This window comes from Neovison vison, chromosome 3, assembly GCF_020171115.1.
Source record: "Neovison vison isolate M4711 chromosome 3, ASM_NN_V1, whole genome shotgun sequence".
NCBI lineage: Eukaryota > Metazoa > Chordata > Mammalia > Carnivora > Mustelidae > Neogale > Neogale vison.
The window spans coordinates 131,224,718-131,251,326 of NC_058093.1; the positions used below are offsets into that span (position 1 = coordinate 131,224,718).

Sequence of the window (26,609 nt, forward strand, 5' to 3'; positions counted from 1 at the left end):
AAATACTATTTTTTAGAGTCCAAATCCACTATTAGACCTGCTGGTTCTGACGGAGTCACAGGCACGAGAGGAAACGGATGACATCCGGACTGCTGTCAGGCAACAACTCCAGAAAGAACTGATTGCTCTTTTCAATACATTGCTGCTCAGTTTCATTGCAGTTACCGACAGGTACCGTTTGTCATTGAAGGTTTGGGGACATTGATGAAGAGCCTAGTTTCCTTCTGATTTCCAAAGAATCTTACTTTTTATTTGTTTCAAATCAAGGAAGAAGGAATTCAGTAATAGTCAGTTGTGGTCTGTTTGTTTTTATTTCAGTGGAATCTCTGGTATAGACTGTAATTTCACACACACACACACACACACACACACACACACAAATACACACACACACAGTATTTTGCTCTTTCTAGGTTTTAGGTCTTGATCCTCTCTTAATTCTCTGAGCAATTATACCCATTTCTGTGGCTTTACGACTGTTTTTACATAGATGATTTTCAAGTGTTTATCTATAATTCGGACTTAAATTTTTTTTTAACTGGATAAAATTTACTATTTTAACCATTTAAAGTATACTGTTGTGGTTTTTAATATGTTCACAATGTTGTTCAACTGTCAGTATTTAATTCCAGAATATTTTCATTACTCTGAAAAGAAACTTGGTACCCTTTAAGCGGTTCCTCCTCCTTTACCTTTTATCCAAGTCTTTGGCAACCTCTAATCTTTCGTCTCTATGAATTTGCTTATTCTGGATATTTTATATAAATGGAATCAGACATATGTGACCTTTTGTGTCTGATTCCACATTGTGTCTTCAAGGTCCATCGCTGTGATAGCCCATATCAGTGCTTGCTTCTTCCTATGGCTGATTAATGTTCCGTGTACAGATATACCACATTCTGTTTATCCATTTTTCTGTTGGTGGACATGTAAGTTGTTTCTGTCTTTGATTATTATGAATAGTACAGCTGTGAACATTTGTGTACAAGTTTTATGTGAACGCACGTTTTTAAGTGTCCAGTACCTACTTAGAACCAGAATTTCTGGTTCGTATGGTAGGTAATTCTGTGATTACTTTTTCAAGGAAGTGCCAGTTGTTTTCCATGGCGGCTATACCATTTTACATTGCCACCAGCAATGTGCGAGTGTTCTAATTTCTCGGCATCTACCCTAACATTTCTTACTATGGCCATCCTTCTGGTGTAAACTACAATCATTTTGGTTTTGATTCCACTTCCCTAATGAGAAATGATGCTGAGCATCTTTTCATGTGCTTAATGATTATTGGTTATCTTCTCTGGAGAAATGTCTGCTCAAGTCCTTTGCCTGTTTTTATACTGGGTGGTTGTTGTTGAGTCATTCTGGACATCAGTCTTTTTTTTTTTTTTAAGATTATTTATTTATTTGACAGAGAGATAGTGCAAGCAGGCAGAGCAGCAGGCAGAGGAAGAGGGAGAAGCAGGCTTTCCACTGAGCAGGGAGCCCAATGTGGGGCCCTGCTGGCTTGCTTAGATATTTGCAGAGGTACCATTCCCTTTGATGGTATAGTTTTTCTTTTGGAGTGGTTAAGGTAAAAGGATCCCAGGACCCTGGGATCATGATCTGAGCTGAAGGTAGCTGCTTAACGGACTGAGCCACCCAGGCGCCCTCGGACATCAGTCTTTTATCAAATATGATTTGCAAAATTTTCTTCCATTCTGTGAGTTGTGTTTTCACTCTTTGGATAGTGTCCTTTGATGTATGAAAGTTTTTTATCTGATAAGGTCTTCCTGTGCTCAGATCCCAAATCTCTGCTAGATGGAAGGACTGATCCCACACACATGAAACATCTGAAACATGCTACAGTGTCAAAATTCAGCTCAACACCTGGCTAGATCTCAAAGAGCAGCCTCCTAACCACATCTTGTGACCAAATGGCAAGCCTTTTCTGTGAGAAACTATTAGGTACTTTGCTTTCAGTAGCTCTTGTATGCAAATACTTGACATACAGTCACAAATGGAGAGAATATAAAGAAGTAAGAAAATGTCTCCTGTAATTAAGAGAAAAAAGTTGTTAGAAACACTCACAAATGTCAATATTAGAGGAAATTTAAAGCTGTTATTATAAAATTTTCAATATAAATGTAATAGATATTAGATGAGAAGATGGACAAGATAAGTAAAAATATGTAGAACATCAATAGCAGAGAAAGGGAAACTGCAAAAAAGAACTAAATACTAATTCTGCTACTGAGAAATACAGTTTCTAAAGAATTTATTGCATGGGCTTAGCAGCCAACTAGACACAGTATAAAAGAGGATTAGTGAATTTAGAATACAAGTCAATAAAAATTTCACTACACGGGGTCATCTAGGAACCTTCTGAGGCGCTGAGAATGTTATTTTGCTTGGTGATTATGTGATTATATACATAGGTAAACCATCCTGTAGTGTATATATAAGATTTATGAATTTTACCTTATGCATTTGTGTGTCATTGAAGTACTGAAGACAAGAACAAAATGAATCCATTGGTGGTAGACTCTGGAATGTGTATAGACTCTCTTGAGGTGGGCTTATTAAAATATTAAGATCAGTAGCTCAGGAATCTACATATTAAATAAATGCCGTAGATAGTCCCGTGGGCTAGACTTTGAGAAACAGTGCTATGGATTCTTCCTCGGGTGAATGTTATTTGGCTATTGAGAGGAACTTGCATAGGGAGGATGAGGCCAGCTGGGTCTGGAGCTTGGGGAAGGTACAGGGACTACTAGAGGGAATTGATGGCAGCTGTGCCAGGTTTAACCGGCTTGCTTAGATATTTGTGGAGGCACCATTCCCTTTCATGGTATAGTTTTTCTTTGGGAGTGGTTAAGGTAAAAGGAGCAGACAATGAGAATGACTTTTATGTTAATTTAAAAAACAGAAGAACAGGGGTGCCTGGGTGGCTCAGTGAGGTAAGCATCTGCCTTTTGCTCAGGTCATGATCTCAGGGTCCTGGGACTGAGCCCCATATCGGACTCCTTGCTCATTGGGGAGCCTGCTTCTTCCTCTGCCTCTTTCCCTCCCCCCCAACTTATGCTTGCTCTCTCTTTCTCTCTCTCTCTCTCTCTTTCTCTCAAATAAATAAAATCTTTTAAAAAACCAGAATACTGTTTTTAATACTGTTAATTACAAGTGATCCTTGCACAACACAGGTTTGAACTATGTGGGTCCACATATACATGGATTTTTGGGGGATAAATACAGTATAGTATTACACATGTATTTTCTTTTATGATTTTCTTAATAACATTTTCCTTTCTTGGGGTGCCTGATTGGCTCAGTCAGTAGAGCATATGCCTTTTGGTCTTAGGGTTATGAGTTTAGGTCCCATGCTGGGCGTGGAGCTTACTTACAAAAAAATATTTTCTCTTCTCTAGTTTGCTTTTCTCTAGTTGTTATAAGAAAACAGTTTATAATAACATATCACATACAAAATATATGTTAATTAACTATGTTATCAGTAAGGTTTCTGGTCAACAGTAGGCTATTTGTTGAATTTTTGGAGAGTCAAAAGTATATGAGGATTTTGACTGCACATGGGGATCAATGCCCCTAACCTCCATGTCATTCAAGGTTCAGCTGTACTTTGTTGTTGACTCATGAGGTATATGAATTTATACAAATAACTTTTAGGCTTTGGTATGAGTTCTGTGTGTTTCTGAAACTTCAAAAACACCTGGATGGCAGGTATATAAAAATTAGGATCTTTAAATCATACAACTATACACCTATGAAACTGTGATGCAATGGGTAAACGTATAGGCAGTAGTTGTCAATTTTAGAGTGTAAAAAAACTGAGGAAATTTCAGATTTTATTCAATGCTTTGTTATACAATGATATTCCTTCTAGCAGTTTCATCTTTGTATCCATGCCTACTTATTAGTTTTAGGGATTTTGTTTTCTAATAAAAAATGTTCTCTTGATTGTTCTGTTTCTGACAGTTACCTTTAAATTATGTGTCAAAACTCATTAAAACTTTTGGTTTTAGCTTTCTGGGGAAAACAATTTCAGCTAATTAAAAATTCACTTTTTAATCTAATGATTAAAAGTATAGATTTAATGTATGTCAATTAAAGGCATTTAAAGTATGCATTTAATTTTCCATTCCAACTTTAAAATTTTATTTTTGGGTGCTAATACCAGTATCCATTTATGTACTTTTCAAAGACGTCATAGACCCTGGGTGGTATTTTAACTGTGTTTTCCTTGAAAAATCTTGTTTGAGACTGCCATTTTTCCTGGTTCATACTTTCCTGATGTGGGAAGTTGTTAGTAACCCTCTACTACCAATAAGTTAGGCTCATCACACTTGTTCTCTCATTGATTTTTTTTCCCTCCTTTACATACACAGGAAGTGCTTGGAGCTTTTTTATGTCTTCCAAACGCAGCTGGCTCTGAAACTGCTCCAGTGCCTGAGAGTCACAGACGCTCCTCACTTCTATGGCCTGCCATCCCTCGAGAGGACCTTACGAGGGATGGCCCATCTCACAGCATCTCCGGGATGGAGCTCCCATTCTCCTCTCACAAAGCCATTTGAAATTTGTGTTAAGTACTTATCAGGCCTCCTTGAAGTAAGTAAAAATTGTAAGTAACTATAACAACCAGAATTACAACTCCCAAAGAAGAGCTATTTGCTATGTATTGTAGTATTGATTGATTGATCACTCCCTTTGTGACAGGCACAATGTTAAGTGAATTATATGTATCACTGTATTTAATGCAGGTGATTATTCAGCATTCATATGATTCCTCATAATGTTAAATGTTTTAGTGATTTTTATTAATAGATAGGTAAGATCACTTTCAGAATACACTCATTTTCAAGAAAAATAAACTAAGGCTTACATTCAAGTCCTCTCATTAGGGTAATTTATTTATTCACTTATGTTATTTGTCCTTTTTATATTTATGAAATACAACACTTATGTGGAGAAAACATAAATATATAGTTCAGGTGTCGCATAGTGAATCACTCCTGATCTAAAAATAGCATATAGCCAGTACCTTGAGAATGTTTGTCTCTGCTCCTCTCCTGAAAGGTAATTGTTACCTTGAGTTTTATGGTAAACACTTACTGACATTTCTTGGTAGTCTACCGCTTAATTATGTGTTCATATTTACAACAATTCCTGATTTTTAAAATTTAGTAAAATGGAATCATGGCTGCTTTCTTTCATCATTATGCTTAGGAGAGTTATTCATTCTGCTGTCTGTAGGTAGAGTTAGTTTAATTTATTTTTCTCTACTATTCAGCACTACAGTATTGAAGGACATTTGGATTTTCTTTTTTTTTTTAAGATTTTATTTATTTATTTGACTTATTTATTTGATTTATTTTAATATTTTATTTATTTACTTATTTATTTGAGAGATCACAAGTAGGCAGAGAGGCAGGCAGAGAGAGAGAAGGAGGCAGGCTCCCCGCTGAGCAGAGAGCCTGATTCGGGGCTCGATCCCAGGACCCTGAGATCATGACCTGAGCCGAAGGCAGAAGCTTTAGCCTACTGAGCCACCTAGTCGCCCCTGGATTTTCTTATTCTAATTTAGAACAATTTTGGATCCTGCTTCAGTGAATATTCTCATCTCTTAGTGAGCAGACTTTTTGATATTTTCCTTTCTAAGTATTGTTGAATATATGGAAATTAATTGTTTTTTTTTTATATTAACCATAAACCCAGCAATCCTTATCTACAAAATCAAAGTAAAGGCCTTTAATTTTTCACCTTTTCATCATGCTGTTTATGGTAGTTTTTTCAATTAAAGAAAAATAAGATTAAGGAAGTTTCCTTCTAGTCCTATTTTGCTAAGTGGGGTTTTTTGTTTTTTTTTAATCATAGATGTATAGTGCTTTTTCTGTATGTTTTAAGATAGACAGGATTTTTCTCCTATATCCTATTAAGGTGGTGGATGCAGTGGATCCATTTTAAAATGTTAAGCAACCTTGCATTTCTGGGAGAATTCAACTTAGATTACGACGTATGATTCCTTTGTGTATCAAGAGATTTGGTTTATTCATGTTTTTAGAATTCTTCTAATTTTCTAATGCAGAGGGTGCTTTTAGAATTATTGCATGTCTTCTTTCTCATAAAACTTTATTTATTATTTATTTATGAATGAATGAGGGAGAGTGCCCCATGCACCAGAGAGAGTGTACTGTGCACAAGCAAGGGGAGTGGCAGGCAGAGTCCCTATTGAGCAGGGAGCCCAATGGTGGGGCTTGATCCCAGGATCTTGGGATTATGATCTGAGCCCAAGCCAGATGCTTAAGTGATTGAGCCACCCAGGCGCCCCTTTTTGTCAGGTTTTAATATCAAAATTAGCCCACCATCTATATATAAATTTTATGTACCTGTTTTTCCCTTTAGAATAGTTGATTTGAATTGGTGGTATTTCTACCTTAAATGTTTAGTAGAATTGGATGATAAAGCAGTCAGACCTAGAGTTTTCTTTTGGAGAAGATTTTAAATGAATTGAATGAATAAAATGAATTTAAATCTAGAATTTTGAGAGTTTTATTTTTTTGCATCAGTAAATTATGTTTTTCTAGAATTTTACGTAAATTTTTGAATTCATAGCTCTAAAATTATCCATCCGTCAGCTCATTCTTTAAATATATGTCAGATATACAATGAGGTCCTGTTTCATTCCAGGTATTAATTATTCCTTTCCTCTAGTTTTCTTGATTATTCTTATGGGTAGATTTATGTTTTATTGTTATCATTCTTTTCAAAACAATGAATTTTGGTATTGTTGATCCTCCCTTTAAAAAGTTTTTCACTGTTTTATTAGTTTCTGCTTATGCTTATTTCTTTCTCCTTTGGGTTTAAAATATGGCTGTTTTTCTGAAAATCTTTTTAATTAAAAAAAGGATTTATTTATTTATTTATTCCGGGGGTGCCTCAGAGAGAGCGAGCGAGCGAGCGAGCGTCCCAAGCAGACTCTGTGCTGGGAGTGGAGCCCAGTGTAAAACTCAGTCTCAGAATCCTGAGATCACGACCTGAGGGAAAACCAAGAGTTGGTCACTTAAACAACTGGGCCACCCAAGTGCCCTGTTTTTTCCAATATTTTAAGATGGAGTCTTATTTCACTGATTTTTTTTTTAAAGCTTTTTTCAAGTATTTTTAGCTGTCATTACTTCTTTTTTTTTTAGTTTTTTTAAAATTTTTTAAAAAAGATTTTATTTATTTATTTGACAGAGAAAGATCACAAGTAGGCAGAGAGAGAAAGAGAGGGAAGCAGGCTCCCCACTGAGCAGAGAGCCCGATGCGGGACTCGATCCCAAGACCCCGAGATCATGACCTGAGCCGAAGACAGCGGCTTAACCCACTGAGCCACCCGGGCGCCCTGTCATTACTTCTAATAAGCATGACCTTAATGTTATTTCACACATTATGGTGTGTTCCATTTTTATCACTTAGGGCACTATAGTTTTAATATGATGTAATAAATATAGCAATGATAGAACTGTGCACGGTTCTGTAAGAGAAGAGCTTCACCAGGGCTCCTCCCAGCCTTGCATTTCTGCATCAGTCCGCCGAGGCAGGGCTTAATCATAGTTGATCTAAGTCTTGAAAAAGATCCTGTGATTATTCTGGAACATGAGAACATGAGGCTTGCGAGGAACTGCTACGAGACTGTTTCTTACTTGCTTTGCTCTCTATAGGGATGTCTGCATTGTGCCCGTTTCTTCTTGCCTCCTGGGTTCTGATGACTGGGCTCTCTGCCTCCGTTCCCTTAGGGAACAGCCAAAGGCCATGAGCGCTGAGCTGCAGCGGGGCCTGAGCACTGCCACAGCGGAGCGCCCTGCTATCCGCATTGCTGTTGTCAGGCGCCTCTGTTTCCGTGTCCCCCTGTAAGGACTGGGAGCTGGCACCTTTGGCTACTATTGCTTTTGCTATTTTTATGTGACTAATACACTGTCTGACTCTAAAAACAGCTCGTTGTTTCCTTATTGACCAGATCTGTCAGCATTGCTTGTCTTGAACTTTCAGTGATAGCCAAAGATGATAGTCAGAGGTTGGGATCTTTTAACTATTAGGATGTCAGGAAAGTCTCTTAGAGGAGGCGGTGGACAGATTTTGAAAGATGACTGAACTGATTGATAGTGATGGGCCTTCTAGACATGGGATGTTTTGACCAACGTGTATCGATAACTTCCTATTCCTTTTCATGCTGCACACCTGCTTGTGGTCCAGCCATCCACCTACCACCAGATTATCCTGTACAGACAGAAACCTTTCAACCCAAACTTTGTCAAGTGCATATGGCTCTTTGTAATCTTGGATTTTGAATCTTACATCTGTTTTAATTTTTTCCCACATCTCTGAAGTTTTCATTTTATTTGGCTGTTTTCACTAAATAAAAAAGTCTATTTTAGGGGCACCTGGGTGGTTCAGTAATTAAGCTTCTGCCTTTGGCTCAGGTCATGATCCCAGGGTCCTGGGATCAAGCCCCACATTGGGCTACCTGCTCTGCGGGGAGCCTGCTTCTCCCTCTCCCACTTCTCTGCTGTGTTTCCTCTCTCGCTGTGTCTCTCTCTGTCAAAAAAAAAAAAAAAAAGTTTATTTAAAAAGTCTATTCATACAGTTTCTTCTCTCTTTCAGATGGCAATCTGTACACAAATTTTAATATTTCACTTATTTACCTTCATTAAGGAGGTGTTCTCCTATCTTCTAGACATGTACTCTCAGTAAAGAGTGACTGACTGGTCTCTTTGGTTGTGTGTCGGCTTTAGTTTGTATGGGCCACTGTTTAATTATTACATCAATATTTCATTATTGATTGTTTTCATTATTAAATCATGCTTTAGGTGATGTATATTCAGCTGTAAACCATGTTTCAGATGATGTTACCTAGAATTTTTCCCAAAAGTACATCTTGTTTTGTTAAAAAGATTTAAAAATCCTAAATCCTAAATACTCTTTTTTTTAAAAAAAAGATTTTATTTATTTTATTTGACAGACAGAGATCACAAGTAGGCAGAGAAGGAGGCAGAGAGAGAGAGGAGGAAGCAGGCTCCCTGCTGAGGAGAGAGCCCCATGCGGAGCTCGGTCCCAGGACCCTGGGATCATGACCTGAGCCGAAGGCAGAGGCTTTAACCCACTGAGCCACCCAGGCGCCCAATCCTAAATACTCTTAGCTGTAGTATAGAATTTAATATGAATTTTAGGGTAGCTATTTTAATAAAATTCTTTTTCTTAGATAATTATAAATACTAAAGAAATATACACTGATAGTTTCCCCAAACTTCAACATGTCCAGAAATGTTTGTATTTTGAGAATGGTTATGTTAGCTTAGAGACCTTACCACAGTAGTTTTTGAAAAGTCAGATCCTCTAATGTATTTCAGTATAACTCAATATAAAGTACCTAATTTACAGCATTATGTGATTTGTCTATACTCCAGTTACAAACCTGTTGGAATCCATCTCCTCTATAAAGTAACTTTTATCTGTTTCAGATCAGGGGTGTGTGTGGGTCTGCCACAGCAGTGACTGAAGAAGTTAAGTGCTAACATTATTTATATCTGGAAACTATCCTGAGTGCTTTTATTTTTAAAATTGTGTAAGAGGAGAGATTTCAGATCACACCTCATGTTTCAAATACCAGAAATTAAAATGAGCTTTCTTGGTATTAAAAGAATAAAATGTCATCTTAGTTCTAGGTGAGAAGTTGAGGCAAACGGCAGTAATGCCATTCTAAGTTTACTTGTCTTTGAGGTAATAAAAATCAACACAGCGTATAAGCTAAGGAATAGGTAAAAAGTACAATCCCTGTTTTATAATGTTCCACAGTTAAGAAAAACTTGATTAACAAATATTGATTTGGTATAAACAGAGGAGCACATTTCATGCTTTATACAATGTCTTGGGAAGAAAATCTTTTTGTCTTCACATTAAATGACAGGAAAATAATGAGATATCTGTCAGTTTTGTCAGACATTGTGGCAGAGACCCATTAAATCTTACTTGGGTCCTTTTGCATAGTTACATAATTAGTAAACATCTAGATTTATTTATTTTACTACTGGTTAAGTGTATTTTTTTAAAGAATGAAGTAAGGCTTATGAAAATACATATTGAGGGGCACTTGGGTAGCTCAGTGGGTTAAGCCTCTGCCTTCAGCTCAGGTCATGATCCCAGGGTCCTGGGATCGAACTCCGCATTGGGTTCTCTGCTCAGCAGGGAGCCTACTTCCTTCCCCCTGCGCCCCCCTCCACGGGCCACTTTGCTTACTTGTGATCTCTCTCTCTCTCTCTCTCTCTGTGTGTGTGTCAAATAAATAAATAAATAAATAAATCTTAAGAAAATACACATTGAAACAAAGTCATTGTTGGTCCAGATGACTTGCTGTATAGTTTCTCACTAAAGCCGATTCCTTTACAGAAGGGAGCTGTATTTCTAATGTAGGTATTTTATTTCTGCCCAGTGAAATTTGAATGGGAATATTTGCTTTTAGTGGTTGAGAAATGAGGCTTTTAAACCAAGCATGATACATTAAGATAGGTGAATAGACCGTGATAATTAAATCCTTAAAACCAGATATACAGAATATAATTCCATGGGTCTGACAGAAAGGTCTGATTGAAAGGAGGTAGTACTAAAGGCCTTGGCTTGTCCTTTACCATGTAGGCATGAAACTACAATATAGTTATCTCCAGTGACTTAGAGAATAATAATACTTAGATAATAATAACTGGTCATTCTGGTGTCTTAGTTCTAAGATAGTCCTTTAAAGTTTTCAACTTTTAATTATGAGAAATGTCAAATCTACACATGAGGAAGGAGTAGTAGAGCAGAGCCCATCCCCTATAGTTTTTAACTGCTGGACAGTTTCATTTTATTTTTCAGACATAATTTACACTTTTTTGGTTTATGAAAATTCTCATGTAGTTTACAGATCCCAAATCATCTTCAAATAAATTGCTTTTGTTCAATAAGCTGTACCTTAACATTTATGATTTATGTTGTCTTTTTAAAATCATATGCTGTACGTGCTGAAAAAAAATCCTAAACTAGAAAGTAGTCTCTGTTTTAAGACAAAATGACTTACTTCAGAGGATGCTGTGATGAATCAACACACTCAGAGGCTTGGGAGTACTTTTTATTGTATTGGTCAGATAACAAGTTTTTAACATTTTTAAAAAAATTATTGTTTTTTCTTAAGAGAGCCCAGGAGTGGGCGAGGACGGGCAGAGGGAGAGAGAAAGAATCTTAAGCAGGCTCCACACTCAGTGCTGAGCCTAATGCCGGCCTTCATCTCCCTACTCTGAGATAATAACCTGAGCTGAAACCAAGAGGTAGTCACTTAACTGATTGATCCACTGAAGCACCCCAGATATCAAGTAGTTTTGATTGTTTTTGCCTCAAAACATATTTTTCTTTTATAATGTGTTGGCACCTATATATAGTGAGCATTCCTTTTTTACTAAAATTTTATGAATTTTAAGTGATCTTTTGTCACTTTGAATTTTTTTTTTTTAGTTTAAGAGTTGAAAAGTGGGGCACTCAGGGTCATGAGATCGAGCCCCTCATTGGGCTCTTCATTTAGTGTGGAATCTGCTTGAGATTCTCTCTCTCCTTTGGCTTCTGCCTCTCCCCCATCACACACATGCACACTCTCTTACTCTAAAATAAATAAATCTTTTTTAAAAAGTTGAAAAGTTATAAAGGTTCTTGTTTAGCCAGTGAACAAATACTTATTGAATCCCAATTTGAGGGACAATATATGATTTACACAGAAATGTTCCAAAAGGGTATGTCACGTATTTTAAAGGATTTTTTAAAATTAGTTAGAAGGACTTTTCCTTAAATTGCTGTCACCTGATTCCGCTTATCTATTCTTAACTTGTCAGTTAAGGCATATTTCTTCAGATAAGAAACATTTCTTTTGTTGTTATTGATGGAAATGTATCAAATCCTTCAGATATGTGGGAGAGTTGAGAAAAAGTTGAGAGCCAATGATTTAAATAATGAACATATTCTTAAATGTGGAATAGAAATCTGAGATTGCTCAGAAGTGGGAAAAAGTACCATTTACATTTAAATCATAATTCTGGAAAATCTGCCTAACCCTGATAGTAGGGTTTTGTTTTCTAATTTTTAAATTTTCTTTTCTTTTTAAAACGATTTTATTTATTTATTTGACACGGAGAGAGAGATCACAAGTAGGTAGAGAGGCAGGCAGAGAGAGAGGGGGAAGCAGGCTCCCTGTTCAGCAGGGCCCTGAGACCATGACCTGAGCTGAAGACAGAGGCTTAACCCACTGAGCCACCCAGGCACCTGTTTTTTAAATTTTTAAAAGATTTTATTATCTGAGAGAGAGAGAGAGAGGGAGCGCGCGCACGAGTGAGGTGAGGGGGAGAGGAAGAGGGAGAAGCAGACGCTCCACTGAGCAGGGAGCCCAGTGTGGGGCTCAATCGCAGGACTCTGGCATCATGACCCTGAGCTGAAGGTAGACACTCAACTGACTAAGCCACCCAGGCGCCCTATTAGAGTTTTATTTTTTATTTTTATTTTTAGAAATATTTTATTATTTGACAGAGAAAGAGAGAGATCACAAGTAGGCAGAGAGGTGGGTGAGGGGGAAGCAGGCTCCCTGCTGAGCAGAGAGCCCGATGTGGGGCTCGATCCCAGGACCCTGAGATCATGACCTGAGCCGAAGGCAGAGGCTTTAACCCACTGAGCCACCTAGGCGCCCCTAGAGTTTTATATAGGTAGCAATTTCTAAGTATATTTTTCCAATAAGATATTGATAAGCTCTTTTACTTAAAGAATACTGTAACATTTGAAAAATGTGTGAACATATTCTGCATCACAGAAGTCTCCTAGGAGGATACTACACATCTTTGTGTAAGTTCCAAAGGGAGAAAATTTTAAACTAAAAATATTTAATTGTGGTAGCAACCTAAAATATACCACCTTAACCATTTTGAAATATGTAAACTGTAAGAATGTTACGTATACTTTATGTGGTTAGGATTCAAATCAGACAAGTTAGTAGAAAGTTACATGTTTATTTTTATGTACCACTCAGAGTAAAGCCACCATGACATTGTTTATCCTTGTTTTTCAGGTCATTACTTCTTTTTATGTGGAGCGTGGTGGAAATGCTATGTCCTTTATGGGAAAAGGTGTCACAAAGAGCACAATTCTTTGCTTGCTTCACTTATCTCATGAGATGATGGCCCAGGCCCAGAACTTGGTGAGAGCACTGAAAGCTGCTGTCTTCTGAACACTTGCTAGACAAGGAGTGTGTGTGTCTCACACATTTCCAGCCTACATGAAAATGTCTCTTTGCCTTTCCTTCTCAGACAAAAATGATTTTTGACTGAGATGTTTCTTAGAAGTTGTGTATTATACAAATCTGAATTTTATTTGAAATTTTATTAAAATTTGTGTGCTCTAGAGAATTGCATTTTGTCTAAATCATGGGGGGAATAGTTTTGAAGAAAAATTAACTTTTTAGGAAGAAGCTGAATTTTTTGTTTTTTTGTGGGTTTTTTTTTACCTTGTTTTTCTTAAATACTGAATGAAAGCCAAGTCTTAAGTACATTTTAACTTTGTTTTGATTTTTAAAAATTCAGTTATTTAAACTTCCTCTGTTTTAGTCTTAGAAACTTACCTAAAGGGTCTTTTCCCTCTTTTTTATTCTAGGAGTGGATGTCACTTTGGTTCTTGCCTTTGGGTAGTCACAGTGAAGAGCATAGTCCTACTCAACAAGGATTGGCTTGGTTGATTCCATTATGGGTTGATCGAGACCCAGAGGTCAGTGTGAAGGAAAAAAAAAATTTGTTATATTAAAAAAAAATGAAATAAAATAATATATGCATATACGTGAATTCATATTTTCCAAACTGAGATTATTTTAGTGACTATATCTTAAGCTATTTACTCCCTATCTTAGTTTGGGCTGCCATAACACATAACATAGGTGACTTGGAACACAGAAATTTATTTCCTCATAGTTCTAGAGGCTGGAAATAAGAGATTAAGGTGTCACCATGGTTGGGTTCTGGTGAGGCCTCTCCTTTCTGGCTTTCAGACAGCTGCCTTCCTCACTGTATACTCAGTGACCTTTCCTTTCTTTCTCCTCTTAAAAGGCCATCAATCCTATCAGATTAGGACCCTACCTTTAAGACCTCATTTAACCTTAATTACCTCCTAAAAGCTCTATCATCAAATTTATGTACATTGGGGGTTAGGGCTTACATACCATTTTAGAGGGGATATAGTTCAGTTCATAGCAGACCCTTCTCAGTGAAATTCATTAAAGTATAGATTAAAAATAGAAAAAGAGAAAGGATCATAGACTCTTTCATGTTTAGAAAGAACAGTGAAAAATTAATGGAGAAGCCTAGCCATTTTCAACAAGTTTAGAAGGAGAGCTGCTAAATGACATTTGTGTGTCATTTAATAAAATAATACCATTGCAGTACAAAATTTTATATCAATAAAATTTCCAGTTTTAGCCATTTGTCCACTTACCTCTTTTCTTAAAAACCACTTTATTGAGGTATGATTGACCTACAAAAAGCTATACGTATTTAATGTGTACAGATTCAGGAATTTGGAGATAAGTGAACACCCTGAAATCATTACCACAATCGGTGTTATAAACATATCCTTCACCTACAAAAGTTGACTCCTGTCCTCTATATTGTTTATTTTTATGATCAGAACACTGAACTTAAGATTCATCCTCTTAGCAAATATTTAAGTATATAATACTGTACTGTTAACTATGGGCACCATAATTTAGTTATGAAATATAATTAATTTCAAGCAAGCAATGATTATATTCTATTCCACTAAAAACCTTGATTTTTAGAAACACTATTTGATCTGATGTAGAGGTTCCATTCTTTATACATATTGGACTTGGACTTGTTGCTTGACCATGTTATGACTACATTATTTTTTGTTACCCTGCTATCAGTGAAACTATTTTAGAATCAGAATTCAGAAGTGAACCAAAATGCATAGCTTGAGCAGCAGTGGAACTATGGTAAACATATACCTCATCAATCTTATTTGAAACATTTTTCTTCTACAGAAATTTTAGAGCAAATACTAAATGCTTTTTAAAAAGACAGTTTTTTTTTTAAGAAATTTCAAAAAAGTCAAGTCATGTAGAAGAAACACTAATAACTTAAGGATGGTGGAACAAAATAATAGATAACCTCTTTAAAAGTGAGGAATAAACAGGAATCATGTTCATAAAATATATGTAAGCACCTGATGCTTTCTCTTGAAAGAGGTTTATGAGCTATTATTTTTATTCTTATTTATACCTGGTTTTGATTTTCTATGACATCTGCTTGTTTGAATTGTGGAATAGGATTTTTATTCATTCATAAATTTATAGAGCACTATTTTCTGTAAGTGCCTTTTATTACTTAGGATCGTCAGTGTCTTAAAAGTATGATATCTTATGTAAAATTAAGAATTTATGGGGGTGCCTGGGTGGCTCAGTGGGTTAATGCCTCTGCCTTCGGCTCAGGTCATGATCCCAGGGTCCTGGGATCGAGCCCCACATCGGGCTCTCTGCTCAGCCAGGAGCCTGCTTCCTCCTCTCTGCCTGCCTCTCTGCTTACTTGTGATCTCTCTCTGTCAAATAAATAAATAAAATCTTTTTAAAAAAAATTAAGAATTTATGTTAGGGATTTGGGTTCTTTGATTTGACAGTTTTACTTTCATCTGAACAGGTGAGGTTCACTTCGCTGGGATTAGGATCAGCACTGACCACCCTTGAAACTGGCTGTATGGCTTTGGCAAACAGTTGTCAAAACATTTCTGGTGGGCTCTGGGGAACGGTGGTGAACATTCTCCTGGATCAGTCGGAGTGTAGTATGGTGCGCCGGGAGGTACGCCTGTCTTTAGCACCATCTCCCCGTTCAGCCGCAGAGATTTGTTACGATGGTCTTTATAAACTGTATCCTCTGTTCAGCACTGTGGACTGATCACCCACTGTGATCTTTTGTCCCTGCAGAAACACCCGAATGAAATGCTATCACAGAATAAAAAAGATACTAATTCACAGTAAATACTGGAGTCCTTTATTTTGATAAGATCAAAGCTGAATTTGCTGTATTTTATACAAACTCTTCTATATTATTACACATTGAAAAGTAGTTCACAGAAAAAAAAATTACTTTTCTGTTCCTCAGTTTGTAAGTAATATCTATAAAGCTTAAATTGGATGCATGACTGTCACAATACTCTGTAGTAGTTACATGACCTAAGAGGAAAAATAAACCCTGTTTTAATTCTTTCTAAATAATTTGTGGTTTTCTGTCGTTGCTGCTTTGAAATGGTGATTAATGCCAATATTTTTAAAAACAGTAATGAAACCGTGATTAGAGGCTTATGGAGGAAACAGGAGCTCCAGGGCTCACAATTTGCTGGTTCTCCATTCCAAAATCCAAATCCTATAGTTTTCTTGTTACTTGTTTTTTAGTGGTAATGCTTAAACTTTAGCTTCCTCTTGATTTACCAACTTTAAAGACATCTGTTGACTTAACAATCAAGGTAGTTGAAAATTTCACTCTTGGGTCCCCTCTGTTAGCCCTGTTAATTCACCCTCATATCGTCATCTTCACTGTATAGATGATCAGTGTTCATACCACTAGGATTATTCAATTTGACCATCTTCAGGACGTAGAAGATAAAGTTGGACATTTGTGGTTTGTATTTCTAGTTAGGCCTCTTGCTGAGAGGAGCGTGGATGAGAGGGAAAAGGGAAGAGAGAGAGAGAGAACAGGGTACATGTGTACGTGGAATAATAGAAACATGAAAGTGTATTTCTTAACTGCTGTCACAAAAGTTTATATTTTATATTTTATAGATCATTTTTTGGAAAAATAAAATTCTGAAATAGGAGTGAGCTAAGCAGTTCTCATAGTGATGTCTTAGCATGTATTGTTGCCCAGTGATATGTTTTTTATTATGAAATTTCAATATATTGGTTATTTTGGAGATGACAACAAGGTGGCAGTATTGACATTTTCTTTTCTTTTTTTTTTTTCTAGGCTGCATTTATTCTTCAGAATCTTCTTGTAATTCCAATGCCTTCAGTAATTTTAAAGGATTACACTTGGCAGGTGGGTGACTTTAAACTTATCAAGCTAGTAGATAATTGAGATTAATTGGTGATAGAGTATGCATATATAAATATATATCTCATTACTAAAGAAACTATGGCAATAATATCTCTTACAAGAGTATATAGAAAAAAAATTTTTTAAAGATTTTCTTTATTTATTTGGCACAGAGAGAGAGAGAGAGAGAGATCACAAATAGGCAGAGAGGCAGGCAGAGAGAGAGGGGGAAACAGGCTCCCAGCTAACCAGAGAGCCCAATGCGGGGCTTGATCCCAGGACCCTGAGCTGAGATCATGACCTGAGCTGAAGGCAGAGGCTTAACCCACTGAGCTACCAATGTGCCCATGAATATAGAACTTTTCTTATAGTTTTTCAGATTTACAAATTTTTCTCTGTAATGTTAAAGGTAATTTTGGTCAGAAATAATAGCTAACATCGTATTTACTATGTATAGAAATAATAGTTAGTACAGTTTATTATGCAGTCTTCTAGGAGCTTAACAATATTTAACTTAATATTTAACTTGTATAATTGGTTGAATTCTGAACCACCAATCATTTTCATTTTGTAGATTAAGGAACTCTAGCACACGGTTTAAATAGATTTGCCCTAAATCACACCTTTGCTTTGAATCCAGCTAGTCTCTCTTTTCCACTCATTATACTGCCTCTCTAATTTAATGATAATACATAAATTTGTTTGTGGTTAAGAATGCATTAGTGTTAACATCTTTTTTCCTTTTTCTGTGTTAGTGCAGTTAAGGTCATAATTTATCTTTTTTTGGTTTTTACTGGATTAATTTTTTGTTTTGAAAATCAAGTTCAGTGGTACCTAACTTTTTTTATAGCTTCCTGCTTTTTTAGATGATTTGGAGAATAGAAAAGTGTTGCCACTGGGGAGATAAGAGATGCGCTTTCTCTCTGTATATTTATCAGTTACATTGCTACATCTCACTCTCCAGGATCCTAGACAAATCCAAGATTTCTTTCCCTTTTTCCACTAGAATGTATCTTAGGAGGAATTGCTAAACTCAGTTGAGCCTGCTGTGAGGGCAGCTTTCCAGGCAGGGACCTGAAGCCTGGATCCAGGTCGGGACCTGAAGCCTGGATCCAGGTCAAGGCCCACATCTCATTTTACTCTCGGAAGGCCGTTTTCCATAGCTGACGTACCAGCTTAACCCTGCTAGTTACGGAGTATCCTGGCCACTTTTCTACTTGTTCCTCTAATTTGTTTAACATTGTCTTCTGATAGTGGTTGATTATCCATAGTCTGTACTGTAATAAAACCATAGGAGACAAAACTGGAGGGAATGTACAGGATTAATATTTATGTTAATAGTGTAGTAGTTTGATTTTTGTCATCCAATAACTAGATTTTAAAATGTGTTTTTTTTTGGCTCAAATACAAATCATCTCTAGTCCTATTGTTAAACTAGTGACACTTGTGTTTTATATGGTTGGTAATATAATGCCAATGAATTTTTTATTGTTGAAATATAATATAAAAGCAAGAGTAATACTACTTCTGGGTTCTATTAAAGCTTTTGGGACATTTTATTAAAATATAGAAGCATATATAGATGTTCCTGTTTTTCTCTTGCTAGTTCAATACTGTACAGATCGTTTTTGTTGCTAATGACGTGCTTACTGCAGCTTTTGGTTTTATTATTCTCCACTTTTTATCACAGAATTAATTTTCTACTAAAACATTGAAAATAGTGCTTTATTTATTTTTTTTAAGATTTAATTTATTTGACAGAGAGAGAGAACAAGAGAAAGGGATCACAAGTAGGCATGGTGGCAGGCAGAGGGAGAGGGAGAAGCAGGCTTCCGGCTGAGCAGGGAGCCCAGTGTGGGGCTCCATCCCAGGGCCCTGGGATCATGACTTGAGCCGAAGGCATATGTAACTGACTGAACCACCCAGATGCCCCAAAAATATTGCTTTAACTGAGCTTTTGGAGTCTTTTGCCTTGCTTATTATGGCCAGGATAATACATTTTGAGAGCTGCTCTAATTCAAAATAGTATTTGATTATTAAACTTTTGCTAGTCCTACGCAAAATTAGAAAAACAAGCTTAATTGTTTTTTGCGTTTTTAATAAACTCAGATTTTCTTCCTTTCACTCTTTTTGATCTTTTTTTTTGGTCATTATTTTTCTTTAAAGATTTTATTTATTTATTTGACAGGCAGAGATCACATGTAGGCAGAGAGGCAGGTAGGGGGATGGGGGCGATACAGGCTCCCTGATGAGCAGAGAGCCTGATATGAGGCTCAATCCCAGGACCCTGAGATCATGACATGAGCTGAAGGCAGAGGCTTAACCCACTGAACCACCCAGCACCCCTGTTTATGGTAACTGTCCTTATTTAGCACCATAAAGAGCTGGTAGTCTCATATTTGTCCCCCCGCCTTTTTTTTTAAATTTAGTGGTACTTTACATCCCAAAGTGAAAACAGCTGTTCCAAGAAGGGAGAAAAATAGTCTTCAAATACTTTGATGGAATTTTATAATCTCCAAGAGGTTGTGGCCTTTGCCAGTTTATTACATCTAGAAAGAATGTGCTACAAATCCAGTATTCTAAAACCAGAACTGTCTTTGGTAGAATGATGAATAATCTTATTCAAAAAAATGTTTTAGGGTGCCTGGGTGGCTCAGTGGGGTTAAGCCTCTGCCTTCAGCTCAGGTCAAGATCTTGGGCTCTCTGCTCAGCGGGGAGCCTGTTTCCCCCCTACTCCCTGCCTGTCTCTATGCCTACTTGTAACCTCTCTCTGTCAAATAAATAAATAAAATCTTTTTAAAAAGTTTTATTTGCTTGTCTTTATATATATTTCACAGTATTTTGAGGATAGAGCAGGAAGTAGCACCGGTATCTAGAAGCATTGTAAATATGTTATTTTGATTGAGGTAGGTATTTCATTAATTATGTTTTACAAAGAGAACTGCTTTTATTGCTTTGCACTTTGTTTTGATGCCTGAAGTCCAAGTTGATATTCTCTGTACTGTTGCTCCACTGGGCATTCTGCAGTGTTCTTTTTGTGATTACTATCCCTTCCCAAATTCTTTCCCTACACATCCAGAATAAATTCCTGTTTCACGTCAGTATCTGGAATTGTTGTACTTCTGAGTGGTAATAATTCGTATGTACAAATAATGTAACTGGTTGGTTTTCCTTTTATTGCTGAGTGCTAGAAAGTTTAGAGCCTTCCTATCCAATGTGGCTTATCTGGTATATATGTTTTTTGGCTCTATTCCTGGTTCGGTATTTTCATACCCTTCTTTTTCTTTCTTTCACCCTGTTATACTTTTACTATCATGTTATAATTTACCTTTCCTTGTAATAGGCCTTTAATCTTTTCTGGAACAAGATGAGGCATAAATCACTTAAAACATTTTAATTTTAAAAAGTATTTATTAAAAAATACTCTCAGTAAACCATATAATCCATTTTAATTCCCTCTAATCAGCATTTAATATCTATATCAATAATTTAGATTCTTTTTCATATATTAACTTTATTGCCTTGCCCACTTTTTTTTTTTTTAAGATCTTATTTATTTAATTTGCAAGAGAGTGTGAGAGAGATAGAGGGGGAAAGCATAGAGGGAGAGTGAGAGGGAGAAGCCTCTATGACCTGAGCCATAGGCAGACACTTAGCCAACTGAGCCACTCAGGAGTCCCTGCCTTGCCTTACTTCTTACCACTTAACTTAATCTTTCTGTGTAGAATATATGTGACCATATTTTTCATATATTTTTTAAATGTTTCTCTCAGCCCCCGCCCCAGACATGATAGTGATTCATTAGTCTTTGCTAGTACATAATGATTTTGCTAAGTAAATAAAGTTAAAAATCAGGTCTTAAGTTTTTTAGCATGATTCCCCACTTCCTGTTGCAAGGATACAGAAATGTAGTGGGTATGGGCAGTGACCAGGAGCAGGGGAAGAGAAGGGGCCTGACTTCAGTGCAGTTCCACTCAGCACCGAGCACCTTCATTCGGGCCTGAAACCCTGGCTCCTGCTGCAACAAGAACTCAGTTTTTGGTGCATCAGGCCTGGTGTGCATCATAGCACTGTTTTTTGTTTTTTTACAGATTTATTTATTAAAGAGAGAGCACGTGTCCATATGTGTAGGGGGAAGGGCGGTGGGAGAGGAAGAGAGGTAGAATCAATCCTCCGGCAGACGGCCCGCTGAGCACAGAGCCGGGCACCGGGCTCTGTCCCAGGATCCTGTGTTGATGACCCGAGCTGAAGTCAAGAGCTGGCGGCTCAGCCAACTGAGCCAGGCAGGCGCGCCTCAAGAGCTGTGCCTCTGAAGACCAGTATTGTCTTCCCTTCTTCAAGGCTACCGCCTCCTCAGGCAGAGGAAACAGAATCCTTGTCCTTCAGGCTTCAGTCGGTCCTGCTCCCAGCTCTCCCTTGTCTTGTACACCAGGTCTCTACAGAGTGACTTGGATTCAGTACTCTGGCGTGGGGAAGGTTCTGTTGCTGGGTTTAGTTTGAGAACCATTATCACAAATCCATATCCCTGCAACTTCAATAACCAGGATGGGATTTTAGAGTTGAATATAACAAATTTATTGACTAGATAGGGATTATCAATGTAGTTGGTTAGACTTCATTTGTGTAAACGTTTGTTGAGCACCTCAGTTTTGGGGGCTCACATGTACCTAATCAGATTTAATTCTCCAGGGCTTATGGCCTATGGGAGAGACCAAACATGTACCCAGGGAACATTGCTATAATATTTTATGTAGAATCATGGCAACTTATGCATAGTTTTTATAATATTAAAGTTGTTTTTTCCACTTGAATATTATCACACATTTAAATGTAAAGATAATTTCATGCACTTACATATAGTGAGTTGTCAGTTTGTGGTTAAGTACACTTGTTTATGCTTTAGTTCCTTTCCACATTTTGATAGGACTTTGAATGGTCTATATGTATATTATTTTTTTTAATTTATTTTGAAAAAAAATTAGTCTTCTGTGAAAGCTGCAGAAACAGTACAATTTTTGTATACTTTTTACCCAGACTCCCCATATATTACAGTTATATCAAGTTTGCCTTCGCGCTCTCTGCTAGTGTCTTTTCTCTGAACTGTTGAGAGTTGCAGGCACAATTCTTCTTTTTTCCCTAAACACTTAAGTGTGAATGAGGACATTCTCATATAAAATTATCATAGTAATTATTAAAGTTAGGTAATTATTCAAATTTTCCCAGTTGTCCTACTATTGTCCTTCATAGGAAAGAAAGAAATAATGCCACCCTAGTAAAGATCTAAGATCAGAAATACATGTTACAGACAGGTGTCATATCCATTTTGTTTCTTTCTTCTAAAATAGGTCCTGAATCTTTAACATTTATGACCTTAGCATTTTTGGAGAGCACAGGCTATTTAGTTTTTGTAATATTCTTTAATTAAGTTTATCTGCTCTCATGATTAGATTCAGGTTATACATTTTTTTGCCCGAAAAGTGTAGAATTGATGTATTCTTGTTAGTACATTGTATCTGGAGACAGGATCATCTCTTTGTCCCATTACTGGGAATACTGACTTTGCTTACATGTTTAAGGTAGAGTCTGTTTGTTTCCTTCGTGTGGAGTTACAGTTGTAACTTTTGTGGGAAGACACTCTTGAGATTGTATTAATACCTGTTTCTCATCAACTTTCTTCCTCTAGTTTTAGCTTCCATTTGCGACTCTTGTCTGAATTCTTGTGATTCTTGTCTTGTCTGAAACAATGGTTGCCAGATAGTGACTTTCTAATTCTGTCCTTCTTTCTACATTTACTACATTTTCCTGTTAGAAAGAGCTTTCATTTCTTCCCCCTTTATTTTTTTACTTCATTTATTTATTTATACCAGTGTAGACTCAAAGGTTCTTTGCCTTATGAGTTATAGCCTGTTTCAATCCTATTTTATTTAGATATTCAAATTGTTCCAGTTTTGACTAGGTGGAGCCCCCTCATGAAGAGTAGTTTGTCCCTTTAATGTGTTTTCTTCAGTCTTTGAGCACTTCCCTATTTTCTGGTGTAACAAGCAGCCCCAGCCCGGAATCAGACGTTTGCTCAGAGAGCCGTGATCTTTTAATGGAGATGGTATTTAGGAATGAGATCTGGGTTCTAAATATGTTCATTGTTTCTGAGCAGGGGGAAGGAGTCATTGCTTCCATGTATTCATAGTGGACACAGCTGGAAACTCTCTGCGTGTGTCTTTATGTGTCTGTTTTAGATGGATCGCTGACTCATTTATAGTTACAGTATGTATCATTTCCGTATTTGATGTGATAACTACCAGTACATGTTTTTCATCTTTTAAGGTGTTCATCATGAATCATTATGAGTATTGATTTCATAAAACAATAAATACTTGGTATCAGAGAAGCAATATCATTTTATCTATCTATATTCATAATTTATATGTAGTTAGGGATTTCTTATGTAACTAGGGTCATTTTTTCCAATCTTTGCATTATATTAGAGGAGTTTTTTCTATCTGTTACATATCAAAATAATTCTTTTTTCAACTTGAAAATAGTCTTTAGTCTTTTTTTTTTTTTTTTAAGATTTTAAGTAATATCTACACTCAGCATGGGGCTCGAACCCACAACCCTAAGGTTGAGAGTTGTGTGCTTACCTGCTAAACCAGCCAGGTGCCCTATTCTCTGCTTTTAAATGTGATTTTATTTTGCTTCTCTTTTGCTTCCTTTTGAACCACAGCTTAATGGGTATTTTAGTACTGGGACACCAGGAGTAAAATATATGTTTTTAAATTAATATTATAGCTTATTGCATCCTTGAGAACAATGTTTTCAAATTAATTGGAGTGTTTTATGACATAATTAATTTGCTGTTTTCTATGCATACTTACTTATAATCATACCTGGTGATTTGAAGAGTTTTCTTCCTTTGCATACTGTCCTTCTCAGCTCTCCCTGGCCGTTTTGCAGATGATCTGGCAGCCCCAGCACTCACCTGAGGGCAAGTCTGGTAGGGATAAAGACGTGCTGAGACAGAGCAGTGAGACCATGCTGATTTCCCCACTATGCCAGAAGACAGCCCCATCAATTACTGATGGATCTGTAGAGCGAAGCCTTATGCATGCATAAAAAGCTTTATTGTTCTGGATCTTCTACTATTAGTCATCTGTGGAAAGCCTGAGTCAGATAATCTTTTGTACACATGCTGGGCTTGGCACTACTGCCCTGGGTAAAGCTCTGTTGCTAACATGCCATTGCTACTAGGAAGCTTTGGCAGGTGGAGAATGGGGATCCACGCTTAATGCTTAGGTAAAATAAATTGAATAAAAAAATAATATTCCAGATTTGATATTCTTTGAGAACTTAAAAATATTTTGAATGAATTGTTTGAATTTTTAGAAGAATTTTTAAAAAAATAATAAATATGTATAGTTAAAACAACCATTAACACTTATAATGAACTTTACTGCATCTCTTCATTCACAGAGACAGCTTTACCTCCTACTGATTTTAATTCTTCAGGTAGTTGCTTTCATATCTCTAAATAGTAGTTTGCAATAATCTTTGTTCCTTTACTGTGTTGATATGCAGGAGTTAGCTCATTTAAGTAATGTCCTGCCAATTTAGTTCTGTTACCAAACTTAGTTTCTCCATCTGCTGTTTCTGATCTTGTTACCTGTGGATGATTTCTCTATCCCCACCATATAGAAGGTAAGGAAGTTGTGGCTAGGATATCCCTATCCTTTCACTTCTGCTGATCTTTGTCAGTTTTATCTTTTATTTTGTGAATGTTGATGACATTTATATTCTCTTCTGCAACCTTGATTTATCTATAAATGGATTCTAAAAATTGAAAACTAGTAATTTACTACACAGCCGCTTACGGGGCTGTGATTATACTTCTGTATCTCTTCATCTGGGGCTGTGATTTCTCTGGTGCTCAGAAGAAACATTTTCTGATATTTATATATATATTGTATGTATACAAACATAGCTGTTTGTGTATGTGTATAATTAAAAAAAGTGGTTTGAGTGAATTTTTTCCTATGGAGTGTCTATTTAATAATTTTTTAAATTGTGAGTCTATATTATATCTGATGTTTTTTTTAAACTCTTAGTCATCCCTTTTTTTTTTTTTCAGTTAGGATCCTTTCTTGAAGAGAAAGGATCTTCAAAATGATTATACTCCTACCTAAAAACAAGTGCATGAGCAAGAAACCTGATGAGTTCTTGTGGTTTTGAAGATGTATTTAAATTGTACTCCAGTAGTTTGGGTAGTTACCAGATAGGTTGAAATCATTCCTCACAGGAATTTTACTCCATTGTTTTCTAACATCCTATACTGCTGATGAGAAATTGGACGCCCAGCTGGCTTTTTCACCTCTTTATGGCCAACTTTTTCATTTATCATCCTCTTTATCTTTGATGTCCTAGAATTTTATGGCTTTGTATCTTTTTTTCATTGCTCTTGCATGACACTCATTAAGCTCCTTAATTTGATGACATAGATGTACTGTATCTTTTGGCTCTGACACGTATTTTCATTTTTATTTATTTTATTTTTTTAAAGATTCATTTTTTTTTAGCACTCGTGCAAGAGAAAGTACGCATGCTTGTGCGCAAGCAAGGGGAGGGAGGGACAGAGAGGGAGAGAGAATCCTCAAGTGGACTCGTGCTGAGCATGCACCCTTACTTGGGGCTTGATCCCAGGACTCTAGATCATGACCTGAGGAGAAATCAAGAGTCAGTTGTTTAACTGACTGAGCCACCCATGCACTCCTATTTTTACTTAATTTAAAAATGACTTTTCTTTTTCCTTTGTTCTATCATTCCACATATTGTATGAGTCCCATATTAAGTCCCTTGAATTGATTTTATTTCCTTATCTTTTATAATTTTGCCTCTTAGTCTTTTTTTTCTGGGATATTAATCCTTCGTTCATATCAGAATTAATTTAGCGTATTTGATCTTGGTAGGCTGAAATATTTTCACACTGATTTATAGCCAAAGGAAAAAAACAGTTTTTTTGTTTTTTTTTTAAAGATTTTATTATTTATTTGAGAGAGAGAGAGAGCGCGCAGGCAGGGTGGCGGGGAGGGGGAAAGAATCTTGAGCGGACTCCATGCTGAGTGTGGAGCCCAGCACAGGCTCGATCCTACCACCCTGAGATCATGACTTCAGCCGAAACCAGGAGTCTGACACTTAACTCACTGAGCCACCCAGGGGCTCCTTTTTCTTTCTTTTTTTTTTTTTTAAGTTTTTATTTAAGTAATCTGTATAGCCAACATGGGGTTCAAATTCACAGCCCCAAGATCAAGAGTTGTATGTTCTTCCGACTGAGCCAGCCAGGCACCACCCCCGCCCTCCCACCAGAAATAGGTTCTGAAACCTTACTAAGTAGATGGAATTTTAAAGTCAACATCTCCAAAAATAAATAAATAAATAAATAAATAAATAAATAAAGTTAACATCTCTTATTATGGCTTATTTTGTATCATTATTTTC

At 36.6% G+C, this 26,609-nt stretch overlaps 1 protein-coding gene across 1 annotated transcript in view; it reads left to right on the top strand.

The window, feature by feature from the left end:
* RTTN (rotatin) overlaps positions 1 to 26,609 on the top strand; it is a 157,079-nt gene that overhangs the window by 67,586 nt on the left and 62,884 nt on the right. The window contains exons 27-32 of the mRNA XM_044242826.1: positions 17 to 171; positions 4,377 to 4,596; positions 13,100 to 13,228; positions 13,681 to 13,791; positions 15,732 to 15,890; positions 17,055 to 17,126. Coding sequence (XP_044098761.1) covers positions 17 to 171; positions 4,377 to 4,596; positions 13,100 to 13,228; positions 13,681 to 13,791; positions 15,732 to 15,890; positions 17,055 to 17,126 — 846 coding nt within the window. The remainder of the gene's footprint in view (positions 1 to 16; positions 172 to 4,376; positions 4,597 to 13,099; positions 13,229 to 13,680; positions 13,792 to 15,731; positions 15,891 to 17,054; positions 17,127 to 26,609) is intronic.